At 41.1% G+C, this 19669-nt stretch overlaps 1 protein-coding gene across 2 annotated transcripts; it reads right to left on the bottom strand.

Annotated features, from left to right (window-relative positions):
• Positions 1-22: 22 nt before the first annotated feature.
• On the bottom strand, positions 23-19238 carry CLPX (caseinolytic mitochondrial matrix peptidase chaperone subunit X). 2 transcript variants are annotated; one of them, XM_050309580.1, is made up of 14 exons: positions 19115-19238; positions 15502-15662; positions 13932-14049; positions 9651-9805; positions 8680-8839; positions 7424-7465; positions 6765-6941; positions 5461-5625; positions 5080-5168; positions 4372-4536; positions 3468-3767; positions 3242-3334; positions 2904-3010; positions 23-1905 (listed from the first exon to the last, which is right to left on the bottom strand). In XM_050309580.1, exons 1-14 carry the CDS (start codon positions 19173-19175, stop codon positions 1815-1817), a joined length of 1884 nt encoding a protein of 627 aa, XP_050165537.1. In that variant the 5' UTR covers positions 19176-19238; the 3' UTR covers positions 23-1814. The 2 variants fall into 2 exon arrangements, with proteins under 2 accessions (XP_050165537.1, XP_050165538.1); XM_050309581.1 differs by lacking the exon at positions 7424-7465.
• Positions 19239-19669: the final 431 nt, after the last annotated feature.

Genomic DNA, 19669 nt, shown 5'->3' with positions numbered 1-19669 from the left:
TGAGGGATGACAACGCTCTCGCTGCTTGAATATTCGCTTTTATTCAAACGCCAGAGGTGAAGTACAAACTGTAGTTACACGGCATTTTTTGTTTTCCTTAAAAACAAGTTTTCTTGGGTTACAGAATTCCAAACAACTTTCAAAACTAAGTTGTTGAACAGTTTCACCTAAAATGTCGTGGGTTGGTTTGGTTTGGTTTTTTTTTTTTTTTTTTAATCTGTTTAAAAAAGGATTTGAGTTAAAGGATTCAGAATTAAAAGCTGTTATATTTTTTCACTCTACAAAAAGGAAAGTGAGGATGCAGTTACAGATAGTTTCACCAGAGATTCCCATTTCGGGGGGGGGGGGGGTTAAGCTTCTAGAAATACCCTCAAATCCAAATGCAGCTTTTTCTGAACCATTAGTGGGTCATTTAACCTAAAAAACCCTGAAATCCTAAGGGAAGTACCAGTTGGAGCTGGCTACAGCTGCATGTCACACTGCTGCTAGGGAAGAACACGAGCAGGACATAAAATTTACATGACAAAAATTAACGACAAAAACAGGGTCACAGTGGATTTTCGGTATCCTTTCCTGTCCTAAACCATTCACTAGACTGAAAAGAAGGATGAAAGTTTTATTTAAATAGCGTGAGTGAAAATTTTAGGGAAACTCAAGTCCACGTTATCACCGAAGGACAAAACAAAGTTGTAAGCGACAGTTTTAATTCCTGAAACAAATCAAAAACATACAGGTCCTTTAGTGTTTTTACAAAGACTTTCCTAAAGGATTGAATTCGTTTTGGTGGAGAACAGAAGAGGGAGAATCGCTTTGCTGTGAGACTAAAAATCAAAGACAAACCCACAAGATGCAATACTAGCATTTGAGAATATAACTTAAAAAGCACTGTATCCTGTGAACAATCACTACTGATTACAGCAAAAATATTATACATTTACTTCTTTCATCTCTTAACATTATAAGATAGGTTGGGCAAATAGCTGGCACCAAAAAATTGATGCATGATAGTTCCAATACGTTAAACAAAATGTACTATATTAGAACATTAATATTTAAAAATTTATGGCGACTTCTCGTCCAAATTCAGATGGTTTTTACTGCTTCTTCCTCGAGGAACCTCGCTGACCCCTCTGGAGAACTAGCAAAATTACTGACTTCACCTTCTCTCCCGGTATCCAAGGTGACTAAAGGTTAACTCCCAATGGAGATGTGAACGGTATTATTGGATATTCAAACGACTGTAACAAACCAGTGTCACATTTTAGCAGGATCTCCCAGCAGTGTCATAAAGTGTGTCCCAGTTTTTCCAAAAGGGCTTCCTCCCCCACCAATGTAACAAGTCACTCCAGCACCCGCTGGGTTCCAAACACCAGCAGGAATCTAACACTGACCTGAACAAACCCCTGTGAGCCGTACGAGGAGCTAAGATAGTTTACTCACCCTCTACTAATTATTAATTTCGATTTCCCATTTGTAGAGTAACATTATTGTAAAATCTAAGTGTCGGCAGCACCGGCACTGCTGGTTTAGTTTCTGCCAAGAGCAGTGCAGGTGCTGCTGTATTTGCTATACATTTTAATCGAACAAGTGTAATATACAATTCATATTTGAGCATTATGCCATCCCAGTCCACGCTGTCCATCAAATCAAGGTGATGCTGCAATAAGATACACGATCTGATTTAGCTGATCAAGTTCCTCATCACGTATCGTATCCGAGATGGATCCAATCCTTTAGGATCAGCCTGAATCCAGAGGCAATCATAAGGAAAGAACCCAGTGAGCTTTATATGCAGGTGAGTATTCTGACAGTGTTTAATGGTTTGCAGCATCTGCTTGTCGGGGCCAGCCTTCCTCCTCCACGCCAGAGTCGTATTCCTCCTCAGATGAATCTTTAGTGGGAGCCCTGGAATTAAAACAAATTATCAGATACTTTGGAAATTGAGGGAAAAACATTTTCCAGAAGTTCTGGCAAAACTTCTGATCTTTTGATCTGGATGATGCTGTGCACATTTACAGTACCACCAGTACACAGTCTCACTGATCTGAATTCAGTTAACCTTCTGATTTCCAGTAGGCTGTTTGATTTAATCAATACATTTAATACTTCTGGTGCTCTACAAAAATCACTTAAACCATCAGTGTAATACTTCCCACTCTCACCATCCTCTGAGACACCAGGTGTGCTGAGCCAAGCTTCAGCCCAGACAGATGAGTACATGTACCTCAGGGGAGAAAGTCACCCAAAAAACACAGAAAGCAAGACAGAAATACTAAATTTGAGTCCTGAAATTTAGGAACTAAATTTTTAACCTGTTTTTAACCTGACCCGTTCTCTCTCAACTCCATCCCCTGTTCACAAAAACTGTTTCCTTTGAATCCAGATTTGTCCAGTGCTTTCAGCATTCCACATCATTACCATAACATGATCTTTACAATATAAAATTGATTATTTTAACAAGAGTTCAGCAAATCAATAGACATGCCTTTGTGGCTCTCCATTGCTGCAAGAGTAATGCAGAAAACTGCATTACCCTGGAGCTTGCATCAAAAACCAACCTCAGTGGTAAAAAGCAGGGGGAACAGTTCCATTTCAGAAATTTCACTACAGTCACAATTAAATTTCACATTTTGACTGTTAGCTTATAATTTACTTTTATTTCTACAGGTATACACACATAAAACCCTTAAAGTAACTTCATATATGTTATTTTTAAATATCTGTTTAAAAACTAAAACATTACAAACCCAAGGTCTCTAGGACAACGGGCACTAATTCAGCTGTGTACAATATACAGAGCATTGGGTCTTTTTTAAGTTGTGTGCATGGATTTGTGTTATCCCATCAGAATACCTTCCTAGTTGTATTACTGGTCTGTTCTGCTACTTCTGTCATGGTTTTACCTAATGTATCCTGGCTCTTTTTTGCCTTCTACAACATCTTTGTCAACTTCCACACATACGATGTCAGAATTGGGCACTTCAAACATGGGCTCCAGCAGCAGCTTTTCCTACAAAGAAAATAGAGGGAAAAATGTTTCTGTACACCCTTTTCTACATAACAATATGGTCAGCAAGTGATTTTCAGAGGTAGTGAGTCTTGTTGGAAGAAGTCTGAATATCCAGTTTTAGAAAGACTTACTGGATCCATATAAGAGTTGGAGCTAAATGAAGTTTCGACTGAAAATTACACACAAATCCAGGGAGCTTCATTTACTCTATGTAAGCCTTAATTTACTCACCATTATAGATCGAAGACCTCTGGCACCAGTTTTTCTGTCCAGGGCCAGTCTGGCTATAGCCTTCAATGCATCCTCAGTTACATTTAATTCACACTACACAGAGAAAAACGGTAAATTCAGTTAATTATTTCATTTATAACCCAGTGTGTTGAGTGCAAGCATTACTGGAAACACCACTGTATTTATAAACACGAATACTGAAGAGTCATCAAATAACGATTCCAACCTTATCCATGCTGAACAGAGCCTGGTACTGAGGGATCACGGCGTTCCGGGGCTCGGTGAGAATCCGTACGAGGGTTTTCTCATCCAGGCTGTGCAGGGGAACCACCACAGGCAAACGTCCCACAAATTCAGGAATCATGCCAAACTCTATCAGGTCTCTGGCTTCCACGTGGCGCAGTAGGCGATCCTTCTCCTCGATATCTTCCTGCGGATCCGACTCCCCGCTTATGTTGGCAAGATCAGCTGCTGCTGCAGCCCTTCTGCCCTTGCCCATGTTAGATGGTGTCCCAAATCCTAGATACTGCAAAACAAACATGGTCTGCTTACAGAACTGCAACAGCGAGTTTTCTTGATGTAAATAATTCACTTTCCACGTGTACTAAAAAAATCTGCAGTGACTGATGCCATTATGTATTAATTCAAGCTCAAGAAATTACTTACAGTAAAATCAGCCCCTTGCACACAGTTTAACACTGACCCTCAGCGAAGGATCAAACACATGAGCCTAAGAGTAAGTTTTTCATAAAATAAAGAAGGTTAGTGATGTGTCCTGGTCAGTTTACAAATACCAGTGACACTTCATAAGTGAAGCCAATGCAGGTAAATATATTTACATGAAAATCCAAATGAATTAACGTGAACAATAATTTGAATTTCAGTCAAATTAGAAAGAGGGTGCACATTTTTCCAGAAAGCTGCAGCCAGAACTCTGTCCCAAGACAGCAGTATACAAAAGAGTGAACTGCATAAGCAGGTATTTTAAGGTGATGACAGTTTTTAGCACCATTTGCTCAAACAAACAAATTCAGTGTGTTTACAGATATAGCAAAATCTTTAGAGGTCAGTACTGTGAACAGTAATGAAGATGATGATCTTTCAGCTCAGGTACAGCCTGATTCACTCACTTTTTCATTTTTCCTCCTGCTGATAATTCTGTCAAGCCCATTAAAAGCACCAGAAGCTACAAAGAGGATGTTGGTTGTGTCGACCTGCACCGTTTCTCCACGGAGTTTACGAGAATTCTTTTCTGGAACATTTACTATTGTGCCTTCGAGTAATTTTAACAAGCCCTAAGAAGAAGAGAAGAAATAAGCAATAAAAAACTCCACTGTGTAGCATCATGTAGGAGGGCACACAATGCTGTGCTTACTTTCATGGACGTATTTACATTTTTTGCTCCCTTATGCCTTTATGGTAACAGTAAGTGTCTAAAGAAATGGGTTTTCCACATGAGAATCCCACTCAAGGACAAAAATCCTTCTTTAATGTGACTCCCATTGTGACATTATGAGCTGCATGTAGTGATGAGCTGCTCTAAGAGTTTTTGTTAAAATGAGAAATGTTATCTGTTCTTGCCTACATTATGCACCTTGCTGACTGAATGCTGCAAAGATGTTTTTCAGTTAAAGAATTTCAATGAAGCCACCCTCAGATTGCTTTTATTTTCTTTAATGAACAAAGTCAAGAGGAAAGAGGAGGGTTTCAAAGGTGAATAACTGAGGAACTGAGGAACTATGACTACACATTCCCATGCTGTCTGACAAATGACAGGATATGTCCACTCCATGGGCTGTTCACTTATGAAGTAAAAATCACTCCAGGGAAGTATTTACCTGTTGAACACCTTCTCCTCCAACATCCCGTAACTGATGAATACCAGGGACGCTGCCAATCTTATCTACTTCATCCAGAAAGACAATTCCTGCAGTTACAGAAAATGGATTTAAGGGAGACCTCACTTTTTAAGAGAAGCAAGAATTTACAGGGAATAACAGCAGCAGACTGTTCTACTTCCCTACTGTAGACTGTAACAACATGGGCATTTTGTCCAACTATGGACAAGGACAAAAGTAAAAGATGGAAACAGCTTTAAGTCTGTCTGATTTGAAGTGTTAAAATTTAGATACACGCAAGAGGAATATAAATTACTGAAATACTGGTAGTCTTAAAAGCTTTGAGCACTTAGGCAAAATTAACACACAGTAAAAATTTACCTTGCTGGGCTTTTTCTACGTTGTAGTTGGCATCTTGCAGGAGTTTTGCGATGACAGATTCAATGTCTTCCCCAACGTAGCCAGCCTGGGTCAAGGTAGTACAATCACAGATAGCAAAGGGTACATCCAGGCATTTAGCCAGAGTCTGAGCCAGCAAGGTTTTACCTGGTAAAAATAAAACTGCATGTTACAACTGCCATTTACTTTTTCCAGAGCACACAAACCCAAGTATTCGGAGAGGGACTTTTAACAAGGCCATGTAGTGATAGGGCAAGGGGGAATGGCTTTAAATTGAAAGAGGGTGGGTTTAGATGAGATATTAGGAAGAAATTCTTCCCTGTGAGGGTGGGGAGGCCCTGGCACAGGTTGCCCAGAGAAGCTGTGGCTGCCCCATCCTTGGAAGTGCTCAGGACCAGGCTGGAGGAATTTGGTCTAGTGGAAGGTGTCCCTGCCCATGGCAGGGGGTGGAATGAGATGGGCTTTAAGGTCCCTTCCAACCCAAACCACTCTAGGATTTACCACAGTTTATCAGACATTGTGAACAATGCCAGCACGTTCATATATTCACATAAGGATAATTTTCCAAGGGAGATAGTTTTCACAACCAGTGGTTTTCACATTGGCAAGCTGTATTTCTGATTTTAGTTGAATAGTGCACATTGAAGGCAGCTTGAAATGCATACAGTGTCACAAATAAAACGCCACACAATATAAAAACCAGAACACGTGTACTTGCAGAGTTTAAAGATTAAATAAATCAGTAGTCCTTTGCAGACACTCAGGGTGCAGTGCAAAGTCCAATTGCTCCTGCTTTGAAGTTGGGAAGAAACAGAATTAAAATATTATTTAGTCAATGTTCTCCCAAACAGTCTGCAAAATGCCATCAACTTCAGCACAAACACTCCCACTTCTTATGAACACACAGTATAATTTCTCTTTCCAACCCCCTGCAGCTGATCTGTCCCAGAGGTGAAACAACTCTTTCTAACTGCAGCATCTCAGCTTGCCAGTTAAAGCAGAGAAACTATAAATGCATTTTATTCCAGCTCAGTCAAAGTGGCATCTTTTATTCAGTCAGTAAATATAGGCATTAAAAACAGAAAAAAAAGAAAACCACATGACTACAGCTCCTTCCTTTTTAAAGCCACTTAGCTCAGTGTGTTAACGTGCCACAAAACCAGTCTGAAATTCAGGGTTTAGTTTTTAAACTACCAAGTTGGAATAATCACAGAAGAGGAAAATCACTCGTTAACAGCGAACACCACAAAAAAATGTGACACCTATAAAACCATGCAGCTGTGTACCTGATCCAGTTGGTCCAAGCAGCAAAATATTACTTTTTTCAAGTTTTATGTCGTCGTTGGGTGAATCTAGTACTTCTCCTCCCCGTTTCTCCTGAGGTATCTGCTGGTTCATTTGTTGCTGCATTGATGCTCCCAAAGCATTCCCGTGTGGACTGATTCCAGCAATCTGCAGCAGTTCTGAAGGGAACAATCACAGCACTGTCTGAGCACCAACAAGCTGTGTCGTGACTTTAAATGCACAGTAACAGCTTGGTGTGCTCTGCAAATCTATAATTCTCTATGTATAAAAGTTTACAGATAGGGCTGCAACAGAAATGTGGCACAGTTACTACAAAAACATGAGTTCCAATCATGTTTTTGCACAAGCAAATATGAAAAGAATTTCTAATGGTACAGTGGGTTACCTAAAAATACTCCTCTACGTTTAAAGACAGGACAAACATTTTCAGTCCTTACAAATTAACTCATTTTAACTGTAATTTTTATGGGGTTTTTTTTTTACATATGAGAAGAAATAAACCCAAATTGTTGATCTCTATGATGAAAAAGTACAAGAATTGGATTTTTCCCAGCATTTCAAACTAGTCACACGAGACTATTCTACAGTAACATCAAGAGTAGGTATTGCAGAGGAGGACACGAGGAGAGAGTTCACTTACTTGTAAATCTGTATTCATCCTCCCGTCTTCTGATTTCTAATTCTAAGAGAGAGGATGAAAACAGTAATAAAAAAATAAGTTTATAAAGGCTTACAAATTCTCCACCTCTTGCCCTCTTCTGAATACATCTCATCACTGTCTATGAGTGTATTTCTAGCAAGAAATCCCCACATGAACTAGTTTTTATTGCTGTCAAAATTAACCCACACCCCAATTTGCATGTTTTTAAAATGACAGCAAGCTTTCTACTTCTTAAAACAGTAATGATCTGTTACCTCTGGTTAGATTTGCACTTTAAAACCACCTATAGAAGGGAAAAAAATGCAATAATATAATTTTGTTTGAAAAGGCTTCCTTAAACTCTCCCATTTACATCTGAGTGTAAGCATTTACATATTTCAAAGTACTATTTGTTATAAACATTCACTATCAGTCTCTCTGGGTATGCACCATGTTATCTCCCTGTAGAGGGTCAGCAACTTCCTGGTGCCAGGTACACAACTGCTCTCCTAAAATCACCTCAACAGTGCTACTAATATTCCCTCCTCAGTTTAAAAAAGCCTTATTTATGTAAATTTTAAAAATAAAGATTTCTCTTTGCCTAACATGTTTTTTTTTTTTTGCAAGACAGAACAAAACACCTTAAAAAAAACAACCAACCACCAAGGCACACTTTGAGTCAGAGATGGTAACTTAATCCTACTTCTAAAAATAAATTAGATCAACATTGCTACACACTTACTCAGTAGGAAAAGTACTGCCAAGAGTAACTCCATCTATACCTGCTAGACATGGAACAATACTTTGGTGACCAATGGATGCTGCCAGCAGCAGCAGCTGAGGTTAGAAACCTAAATACTCATCAATTTACCTACGCAAAATATCACCTTCCTGACCTGCATTGTTGCTTGCAGCTTAAGCAGCAGATTTACTGTTAAGCAGTAAATGAGATTAGAAAGAAAAATTTAGGAGGCTCGCTTTAGAAACTTAAAGGAGAATACCTGAAAATATGTACCAAAGAAAAGGGCTACACATTTAATATAGTAGGCAATACCCCAGGCACCATAAACCTTCTGGATTAGCATTTAAATACACCACAGAGGTTCATAGTGAAAATTAAATTTAATAGAAATTCTTTTCGATCATTTCACTTCCAGAATATCTGGTGTCAAGGTAAAACCTTTCTCAGACTTACTTAGTTAGGGTCCTTAAATGATAAATTTTGACTAGAAAAATAGCAAACATCATATACAAACCTCTTGGAGTTAAAGAGGTCTGCTTTTCAACTTCTGCTTGCTGCCTCAGGTTAGCTGGGATATTATTGTAGATCCTCTTGTAATGATTATACACAGCAACTGAAAGCACCTTCTTGGCAAAACACTGACCAACAACGTATTTGTCGAGGTAGTTGTAAATCTGAAAAATAACTCAGTCTTAGCAACACTTGTAAATCACCTTGCAGAGAAAAGAAAAAAAGTAGTATATTGTGCCAAAGAGGGACTTTGATCTAAACCAACCATTACAGAACTGAGAAACAGAAACCCAGTATCTAAAATACCAAAATATATTCCTGTTGACAAGTTTACTTTAAAAACGTTGCTCTTACACAATCACATTGTGTCTGTCAGTTCTGCCCTACTCATATGTAAACACAGTCGTTTTCATCCAAGAGGAACAGAAATTTCAAAAATACTTCATTTCTTAAAAGAAGCCTATCAAGGAGCTTCAGAGACCATGATGGTCCACCAGGAGCTGAGAAACAGAAAAAACTCCTTCACTAATCAGGAGAGGGAAACCAAAGGACTTCAGATGGGTCATGGCCACAAGCTAAGCAGCCACAGCTCTCACCCCAAAGCAGGCCAAATAAAAGGTTCTGCCTGCTAAAATAAGGGTGCAGAACATGAGGCTGTAGCAGAAAATCAAAGATACTCTGGTTGGTGAGGGATGAGGTTACCCTCAGGGTCCCAGGAGAAAATGAAGGTACTAGGCTTCAACCACAAGACAGAGGTAGAGGGAAACAAGCCCAAATACTTTTATTGGATCTCCTTGTTCCCTCTATCAGTGCTCTGCTGGGTCACACAGCTCTCACAGGGTTAACCTTGAGCTAATCACCTTTATTGTTTGTTGCTGTGGCACAGCAGCCCTTTACACACCTGATGCAGGTTAAGTGAAGCATTTCACCCTGGAAAACAAGGGGACAAGAATTAAGAAGGAATGAAGAAGGTACCTTTTTCGGTGGGGGTGGTGGCTTCTGCTGGAATGCCAATTTCACAGCTTCTGCTGCTGACTCGGGCTCTTTGATGATGCTCTTTTTTGTGTCTGCCTCTGACAGTACAACAAAAAAGTGGTGACACTTCTCACACTTCACAAAACGGGTGGAAGCTGCAGAAAAAGTGAAACAAAGCGGTGAGAGGAACTGCTCTGACAGCATTCACCGAACTGCCTGTTCATCACACAGGACAAGCACCTGTAAGACAGCACAGCCACTCTGTGTTCACACACTTCCCCCCCCTTCCTTCACCTTAGAAGATTTAAAAGCAATTACTGGCCTATGAAATTTGACACAGAGGGATTACAGTTTGCCACCAAAAGCCACAACACAGACAGCAACCCAACAAGGGATTAAAAAGCCAAAATCTGTTTGATACCTCTCCAACAGCACTATACTTGATAGGAAACTCTGCACCTCAAGAGAGGCAAAATTAGTGAGGGTTTTATACAGGAATTGTTTCTAACCCAGAGGCAGCTGTGGTATGCAACAGACCCTCAGGACCTGGATGTTTTGGAAGATCTTCTGCTTATTTATTTTTACTGTCAACAGCAGAACAAATTTCTTTCAAATTCCAAAAGCTAAACCCTTCTACTGCTGACTTGGTGAGCTGGGTCTCAAGAAATCATGTTACCTGCAAGGAGTGGTTTCAAAAGCCTGAAAACTAGAACCTGCACTGCTTCTCTTTTACTTTGGAAAGTAATAAAAATAGGCAGCAGAAAAGAATAATGTATTTGTAATTCAGATTAGATCCTTTCTAACCATACTACTCTGCTATTAAATGCAAATCACGTGCAATGGGACTGGTTTAAAGTAAATACATTTGTAAATGCAGTCAATTAAAAGCAAAGTAAATGTAGCAAAACAACCACGTGAAAAACTTCGATGTCCAAACTTCTGAAGTCATAAAAGGCTTTTAGGAAATGGCCTGAACACTGTAGCACCAGCTGATTGTAATAACACCCTCTAGCAATAAACAAGCTGCTTATTTATAACTTGTTGTTGCCTCCACTGAGCTGGCATCAGCAAAAGAGGAGTGGGTGGGGTTTTTCTTACTATTAATCCCATCTTATACCTGGATAAGCAGGGACAGTGGATTATTTTAAGAATGAAGCACCTAACACTGTAAAACCATCACAGCTTTAATCAACTCTAGTCCAAAGAAAATTTGTGTTAACAGCCTGAAAGTTCTCCTGGCAACCTTCCAAGTGATTTATCTACCTGGATGGAGAACCACTTGCGTGCAGCCACCCCTCTGACGTAACTATTATTTAGCAACAATACTGTAGGGGAAACAAACAAACAAACAACCCAACCTTTCTCTCAGTGCTCACCCAAAACACCTCTGATATTCCTGATGCTTTATTCAGGGTGGAAGAGCCAGAAGAGCAGTTGCTCCCTTTACAGATCCACAGGAATTGTTGAAAAGATAGAAGACAAAGAGCAGGCTATCACAGCACCGCTGTACATCTTTAAAACATCATCACTAAAAAAAACTGAGTACACTTATCAATTGTTTCAAGCAGCACAATGGAAGGTTATTATAAACTTCCTAATTTTCAGCAAGACCAGGTCAGTAGAGAAACTGATGTGTGGGGTGCCTTGGGGAGGAGATTCTGTTATCAAACACACGAGACTGAGCAGTTTCTATCACCTACACAGCAGCCTGGGGGAAAAGCATCAATATGTTGCTTTAAGAGAAAAAAAAAAATTGAGAAATGGGCTCTGAGATGCAAGGACACCAAGTTTAAGCAATGTTATCTCCCTAAATCTGAGCATCCAAAATTGCAGGCAACTTTGCTAATCTTAAATACTGGCAAGTTTTCATATGTTCTTTTACCAAACACTTAAAAGCACAGCAAAGAACCTTCACACAAAATTACCTCCTAGTCATTAAGATGTCTGGAAATATACACAATGTGCCAAAATGCAAATCAAGTGTTGTTTTCAAATCAGCAATGTTACCCCAGAAGCTGCATTTGCAGAGGACTTCCAAAGTCTGTGTGAGCTGACCTTGCTGAAGAGAAAGGCTGGGTTTGTACAGCACAGCAAACCAAAACAATTGGAGGATTAATCTTAAACACACTGGTAGGGCTGAGACAATGAGCCACTATCAAACTGCTGTAAGATAAAAAAAATCATCAGGAAGATGAAAGCAGGGGAACTTAATTGCCTACTGATGGACAGCAGCAGGGAAGTCTTGCTTTGGAGGATGGAGTCCCGATGGCATCAGGTGGAGACAGTAAAAGCAGCATCTGAATAAAGCTTCTTATGCCAATCAGCTTTTCTGCTATTGGATTTCACTCAACATCTGAGCTCACGTCTTATTTCACTGATCACAAACTCCTTACAGACTTTCACAGCCCAAAACAATACAGGGACTGCTGAGAAAGGAGGTCATGGCAAAATGATTTTGTTGTTTGCATCACATTTTCCCTTCATTGTTATTACTGGAAAACCATTGCCAAGCAAATCCTTGGGCAAGATTTGCAGATACAAAGTGAAGCCCCATCAAAAACAAACTCCACTGGACAACCAGCCTGTCACACTGCCACTCAATGGCAATTAATTTACTAATGAATGTGGCTTTTATTCAATATTTTGTCTCCTTACTTCTCTCAAAGTGACTGGAAATCCAATACTTAAACTGAAACAAATGCTAATTGCATGTTTTCCTTTGGCTTTAGATATTTACTTAAGCCTCTGCAGGTTGGTAATTCAAACCAGAACTGAGCAAATTCATCATTTTTTCCTGACTAAGCAACATCAGAAGCTTACCCAAAAAAATCAAGTTACAGTAGGTTTAGTACATCCTGCAACCCATTCATTTTGGGCAGAACAGGACAGATTTTTTTCTCTTATTAGTTCCTGTTTAATTTTTTTTTCAAATAATTTTTAAGATAATTAGAACTTACAACTTAGCTTAGATTGTACATGTATCATTTTCTCCCACACTGTTAGTATGAATAAATCCTCTTCCTAAGAAAGTTTTAAGCATGCTTAAATATTCCCAGCAACACTGGTAATAGAATAACCCACATCTCTGCTTTCCAGGGATACACAGTGATCCTTCCAGGGCAATGCCTGAGTGGTATTTCCAGATAAAGGCACAAACTCCAGCACCAAGGGCAACACACCAGTGAAGTGAGAGAGACTCAAAACGACTCTGCCTACTCATGAATCATAAGAAGGTAAATGAGTTAAAAATCCTTCCACTGTTTCCAACCACACCTAGTCCAGGGAGAGACCAGCATATTGAACAGCAGACAGGATTGTATTTCTAGTTCCATCTGGACTGGGGCCAGACTTTGCAGAGCACATTGTTGCCTATAGTTTCAAACAAACTAGAAAAACAACCTTGGTTCTGGAGGAAAAAAAAGAAAAAAAGTAGCTGAGGCCTGATCCTTTAACGTAAATAAATACATCGCTGTTATTACAGAATTGCCTTGGGATTCAGGACTTTTGATCGTTTTAAGTAGTATTTTAAATGAGTAGCAGCAAATAACAGCACATCCCCTCATTGTTTTCACCAGCTGTGACATGAACAACTGCTGAACACGTTTGTGCTGACCTTGCCTTAAGCTTCTTAGTGCACAAGTCTGATTATGACTTGGTACTTCCTCCTTGAGCCCCACCAGCTAACAATGGGTGTTTGCTTTCTGACAACTGTTTTCTGAGCTGGTCTCAGCAGTGCTGAAATGGAGTGTTCTTCAAGCCTGATAGAACCTAAAGCATAACTGGCATTAATTTAGATTACACTTCCAAAAAAAGAGTAGCTATTGCTGCTGGAGAAGAGGTATTTTGGATTTTCTAGTTGGACTTCTGTTTGGAATGTTTTATTTGCCACAGAAGACTGTGCTGGTAAGCCATCTGTCAGACACTAATTCCTCTGCTGGATAAGCACTTTGGTTATAGCACATGCAGGATTAAAGTTTTATTATTTAGGAAAGAAAGGACAGACATTACAAATGTACACACATGCAAGTGTATATTTATACAATAGACAGAAACAAGTACCAGGGGTTAAAATGGTATTGTTTATGCACAAAATGCAGCAAACTATTTTAAAACTGCCCATTCACAGTTACAATCTGAATTCCACCACCATATTCCCACACATCATGGGAATAACACAAATGTACCCACAGAGACAGCAAATGATTACACCAACAGGGCCAGACTAAGCACAACAAGATTTCTGACATCATAGAAATTAGGTAGGATAAAACTTCGACTTACACACAAAGGTCTCCACGTGCGTGCACAAGTCACCACATTTCGGGCAGCGCAGCTGGTTCCCTCCTTTCCCAGAGTTTCCAGAGCTTGACTTTTTACTCCCCCCCTCTCCAACAGATTTCTGAAAGAGATTTCCAGGCAATTTTAGCCCCAAAACTGGTACAGCAGGCATTTCGCACGGTGCTGATGGAATGAAATAATCTGAATATTGCACTTGCTGAATGACGAAATAACTGTTGGTTGTCAGGATGGTTTAAAGGCTTTGAAAGCTCAGAGGAACATGACATAAACACTTTGAAGTGTGTACACATCTGCCAGGTTTGGATGCCCATGGAAAAGGTATCCCACACCTACATCAGAACTGCTTGACTGGTACTAGAACAATTACAAGGTAAACTGTGCCATGAACGTTTTAATAGTGTATTTCAGTGTTTTAATGCCAGAGAAGAAAACAAATCTTATTTAGAGAGTCATTCTATTATCTCAACTGTGTTGATCCTAAGGGTTTCTGAAGCCACAGCTCTTCTCACACCCTTGACAGGCATAGCTATGCTACACCTGTGCTAAAACAAGCATCTCAAAGTGCTTGGAAATACTGTATTTTTTACTTCTAAGGCAGAATCCTCCTTGTCTTTCTGCATGTTACCCTGTTTAGTGGTGTTCAAGGTTACAATTTCTTAAAATCTCTATCTGTTCTATGCCTTCATACTTTGATTCTTAAAACTTATTATATATTTTAGGAAACAGCAAAGATCTCTCTTCCTTTTCTAAGGCAGTTCCCCATTGTTTAAACCTTGCTTGCCTATTCATTTCTCCTCACAATCCTTTGCAAGAGAAAAATACTATTAATTTTTTTTTAATCTTCTTTCTTTATTTTTTTAATGGGAACCTTCAGAACACACCTGTGCCATCTGGACATTCCTCAGGTACCACAACACACCACACTGAGGCAAAGTTACTGCCTGGGAATTCTCCAAATGTTATTTGCTGACTGAAGAGGAGTTTTATTCTCAGGTAATCATTTATCTGAAGTAGCTGTTTATTAACTATAATTATAGAGAGCAACCAGGATGAAAATAGACTACAATTGACTAATTGAATAGAATTAGAATAGAATAGAGCTCATGTGCTCACAGACTTGTCTTGCTTAACACAGCTCCCAAATCAGTGCTAAAAAAACACAAACATTTTAAAATGGACTTACTTTAAAAAGCCTACTTGGGAGTAGCAGGTTTTTGAAGGAGAATAATTCTGATGGCTACTCTTTCCTGAGATCCTGAAACCTGTTGTGGATTTATGACATCCTATAAAGTTTTCGAGTGTCTCTTTACGCTGGGCAAAAAAGATTTATAAAACTGGGAAAAGCATTTTGGGACGTTTATAAGGTTTTTCTGCTAAAAAATTCACAATACAATTAATTTCTTCTTCACTGCCAGCTGCAGCAATTTGAAGGACTAGAAATGTCAAGAGCTGGCAAAAATTTCATGATAATTCTAAATAAAAAAATCAATTAAAAGAGAATGTAAGGAACATTTTATATAAACTATTGAAAAATTCAATTAGTGGAGATTACCTTGTTTCCATCTCCAGAACCATCTTTGCTCGCACCATCCTTCGAAGCAAAGTATGCTGGTGTTTCTGAGAAGTTCCTAAGAGGAATTCGTTTCAGGGAACAAGTTTCAAAAGCCCCAAGTTTTCCTAAAACAGGGATGCGCGTACGACCACACGTAATACCTGGAAAAAAACCCACGGAAATTAAACATTAAAAACCCTCCAGTTCTAATCCCAAAGCCACCCAATCCCAGAATGTACTCACATTAAATGCAGCTCAAAGGTTTTGGTAACATGACACTCACATTTCGATCATCCAAAATAAATTCTCTTCACCACCCTAATGTTCATCTCATTTAAAGCTGCCTGGATTGTCCAAAAATGACCCAAAAGTAATTCCAGGTCCTCTAACGTCAGACAATGGAGAGTCCCGTTGTGGCATGAAATAGGGAACATCCCAGTTATGAAACAGATCCTCAGAATGATAAACACACAATCAACTCACAGCATTTATTGTGAAATAATTCAACGCCTGAACTCAGACAGAGACCTCTGAAGCGTCTCTTTATTATGCAGAAATTGCCAAAAGGGCGTCTCAGCCTCAGTGACTGCACGTCTGGATTTGGCTCTCGCTTGGGAACTCTCCTAAAAACTCGTTTCCAGGAATCCGAGGCACCGCTTAGCAACAAACTGTTCCCGAGGAAAACTGAGAGGCCGTGCCCTACTTGGCACAGGTAAATCCAGAGTAATCTTAACTTTGCTGAAATACCTTATTGCCAACACGAAAAAAAAAAACCCAACAAACCAAACCTCACTGAGAAACCGAACAGCCTCTTCCTCCTCTTGCAACACGGGCGGGATTGCATTTCATGGCTGTGACGTGAACCAACATATGTTGTGCTTGTGATTTCAACACCAACAGCGGCCTGGGATCCATATCTCAGTCCCTCTCATTTAAAGAGGCAAATTTTCACTTGCTCTCTGGCTTTGATAAGGACTCTGTGCCTTGCTGACAGTAGAGCTGTACAGCAACAACGATAAGCACAGACCTGCTGATCCTACGTGCTTTTGCTGTCACAGAGATGAGAGAATCCTAGAGAAAAGTCCAAAACTCTTCTTAAAAAAAAAAAATAATAAAAAGAACAGCAAGAAGAGGACGGTTAATTTGCTCTGAAAGAGGTAACAATGACAACAAAGAGATGAAAACTTAGCTGGAAGAAAATTCACGTACTGTAAGAGGAAAATTAAGAAGACAAACATAAAGTTACCAGAAAAACTCTCACAGGCCTCTGAACAGTCACAACCAAAACAAAATGAGATTCGAAGCTGGTTTATTAACTTAGATGCTGCTTAAGATTCCTGAACCTGAGGAGGACTTGCAGCTATTTTTAACGTGACTAAAAATGAGTCTTTGAAAGATGCCTGATAGCATTACTGTAAACGTGAGGGAGGAACAACGATCGATGTGCTTCCCCTTCCGAATTCCCCCTGCTGAGTGCCACTGCAACACGTTCCAGATTACACAGGGTGAACCATGAAAACATCACAGAAACTTAAAAATATTGGCTCTCTCCCACAGGCAGCTGTGTCTTTCAACTGAGTCTGCAGAGAACTCCGAAGGCTCCCTGTGCCAAGTGCACTTGTCAGTAGAGAATAAGCTTTGGAGAGTGTTTACAATGCAAGAGCTGTTCTGTCCTGGAGGTTTATCCCTCATAGATGGTTCCTTTAGTGAGAGTTGGTTTAGAAACTGAGAAAAGATCCCTTAAAATGAACCAACCACTGCCTCACCTCTCCCTGAACAGAACCTGAAGTCACCCAACCTTCCTGCAACGCGGGGAGATCTGGGCTGGGGAGAAAGGCTGAAGCACCAACACAGAAGCTCAAACAGCTTAAAGAGCCCTGATTTTAATTCAGAGAGCTCCTGTGAGACAGAAAATGCACTGAGAGCTGCATGGGATGAACTGTGAAGCCATGCCCAGCATCGAGTGCTGAGCTGGGAAGGCTGAGCCAGGAGGAAAAAAAATCATATTACTGCTACATCAGCTTGTGGCTGAAAAGCCCTGTCCCTGTGCTTACTGTGAGGGTTGAGTGGTGGGGTTATTTTTTGACAAAATATCATTGTGTAATTACAGAATGAAGCAGAAGGAAAATCATCACAACTCCTTTCTTGCATAAATAAGCCCAGAGGCAGATTTTCAGCAGAAATCAACATCCCAGCCTGGCAGCTTCCACTGAATGATCCAGATGCTGGTAAACATTCCGATGTGTAACAGCTGCCAACGTTCACTCACACACCTGGCAGTGGCTCAGGTGGTTTTTTGGAGCAGTAAATTTAAGGGATGTGTCCCCACAGTTGGAATCAATCCAACGTGTTCGGATTAGTGCCTTAAGAAGTGATGGGAAGCTCCTTGACGCTTATTAACCTTTAACTGATAGTTGATGAAATAAATACTGACTTTTGGGCCAGCTTTCAGATATCTTGGGAGAATCTATTGCTCAAGAAAGCCAGGGGGAGACTGTGACAAGAATGAAGCCTCATCTATCCCACACACTCTGAGTACTCTCAAGTTTGTACCAACCAGCAACAGCAAATAAAGCACCTGGCAGAAGACATAATTTTTCACAAGAAATGCACCAAAATAAAACTTACTTATTCTTAGACAACTTCCACGGAAAGCTGATACATAAATAATTGTATTACTCTGCATCTGTGTTTTAGTCTCATCTGTTCTTTTGCATAACCCTCTTAAATCTTAGTTCTGACCCAAAAAAAGAGCAAATTTAAAAAAATATAATTCTGAAGCAAAACCAGAACATTACTTGCTTTAAAGGTGTTTTTTTTGGTGGGTTTACATAAGGACAGGCTGGGGTTGAAAGTACTGTTTTAAACCTCCCAGCACAGGTGAAGTCTTGAGATGTAAAGTCAGCTACAACGAGTTAACCCACCTCTCAAAGGCAATAAATCATCTCTGACTCACCCAGGATATTGCCAAGGGTCCAATAATTCAAAATATTGACGCAAATATGGCCACAGAGAGATTTCCAGCACAGTTTTTTGGGGGGAGAAGGGGTGTCTGCCTTTCACCAAAGCACCACATGGTTTGTCAACTCTCAGTACCCACAAGAACACCAGGAAAAGGACAAAACCAGTAAAAAAGCAACACCCTCCCACCACTTCAGCTTCCAGCGAGTGGTTTGCACAGCCTCTCTTCTACAAAGTCAGAAACAAACAACAACTTTCTGCTCATCGAAACCAAGCCTTTAGGAGAAACATCCAAAGCTCAGGCTGCAGAAAAGGTAGGCTTTTAACCAATCAAGCTAATTAAGCGATTTTAAGCTAATTAAACTCCTTAACTCGCACGGCGGGGTAACGCACTCTAACCCCGACAGCTGCCGAGCATCCCTCCTGCCGACACGAACTCTCCCAAAAACGCCAGGGCAACCCCCCCGGGAGCTTCACACCGCCCAGGGCGGGCGTTCGCCCCAGCGAGCGATCAGCGGGTGGGACACCGAGCGCGCCGCGGGGCCGCCAGGGCGCGGTGAGGGCAGCGGCGGGGCCGGGGCTGCCCCTCAGGGCCGCGGGGCCGGGCGGGCCCGGCGCGGCCGGGTGGGTGGGTGGGTGGGGCGGCGGTTACCTCTGCGGGCGGAGGGCAGCGTGGAGCCGAGCAGGCGGGCGGCGCAGCTGTGGCAGGACATGGCGAGCGGCCGCGCTCCCCCCGCCGCCGACAAGGCCTCGGAGCTGCCGGAGCCGCCCCCGCCTCCCCGGTAACGCCCCCCCCTACGGCCCCGCCCGCCTCCGGGACACGGCCCCGCGCGTCACCGCGGGACTGCAGCTCCCGGCGGCCACCGCGCGCCGCGGGGGCACGCAGGCATCGGGTTCGCCGCGCGGGGCATCATGGGAGTTGTAGTCCGGACCGTGAGTGGAGGAAAGCGCTCCGCGAGGCACCATGGGAGGTGTAGTCTGTGACAGACTGCCTCGGTCTGCCTGCACTTCCCTCTATCGTCCCCAAAAAAAACATTATCTCAGGTGATTGCTGCCTTTTATTCTTCTTCCTGCACGCTACGTGAGAGGGGTGTTTCCCTTGGATGGCAGAAGTAATTTTTTGAAAAAAAAAAAAGCCTTTCGTGGAAATTATCACGCTGAGACGGAGGGTGGAAAACTTCAGGCAAAACGAAGCGATTTTAGGAGC

This window comes from Myiozetetes cayanensis, unplaced genomic scaffold (genome assembly GCF_022539395.1).
Source record: "Myiozetetes cayanensis isolate MyiCay16 unplaced genomic scaffold, myiCay2020 scf14, whole genome shotgun sequence".
NCBI lineage: Eukaryota > Metazoa > Chordata > Aves > Passeriformes > Tyrannidae > Myiozetetes > Myiozetetes cayanensis.
The sequence above is the reverse complement of the archived record's forward strand: the minus strand, read 5'-3'. Positions and strand labels throughout refer to the sequence as shown.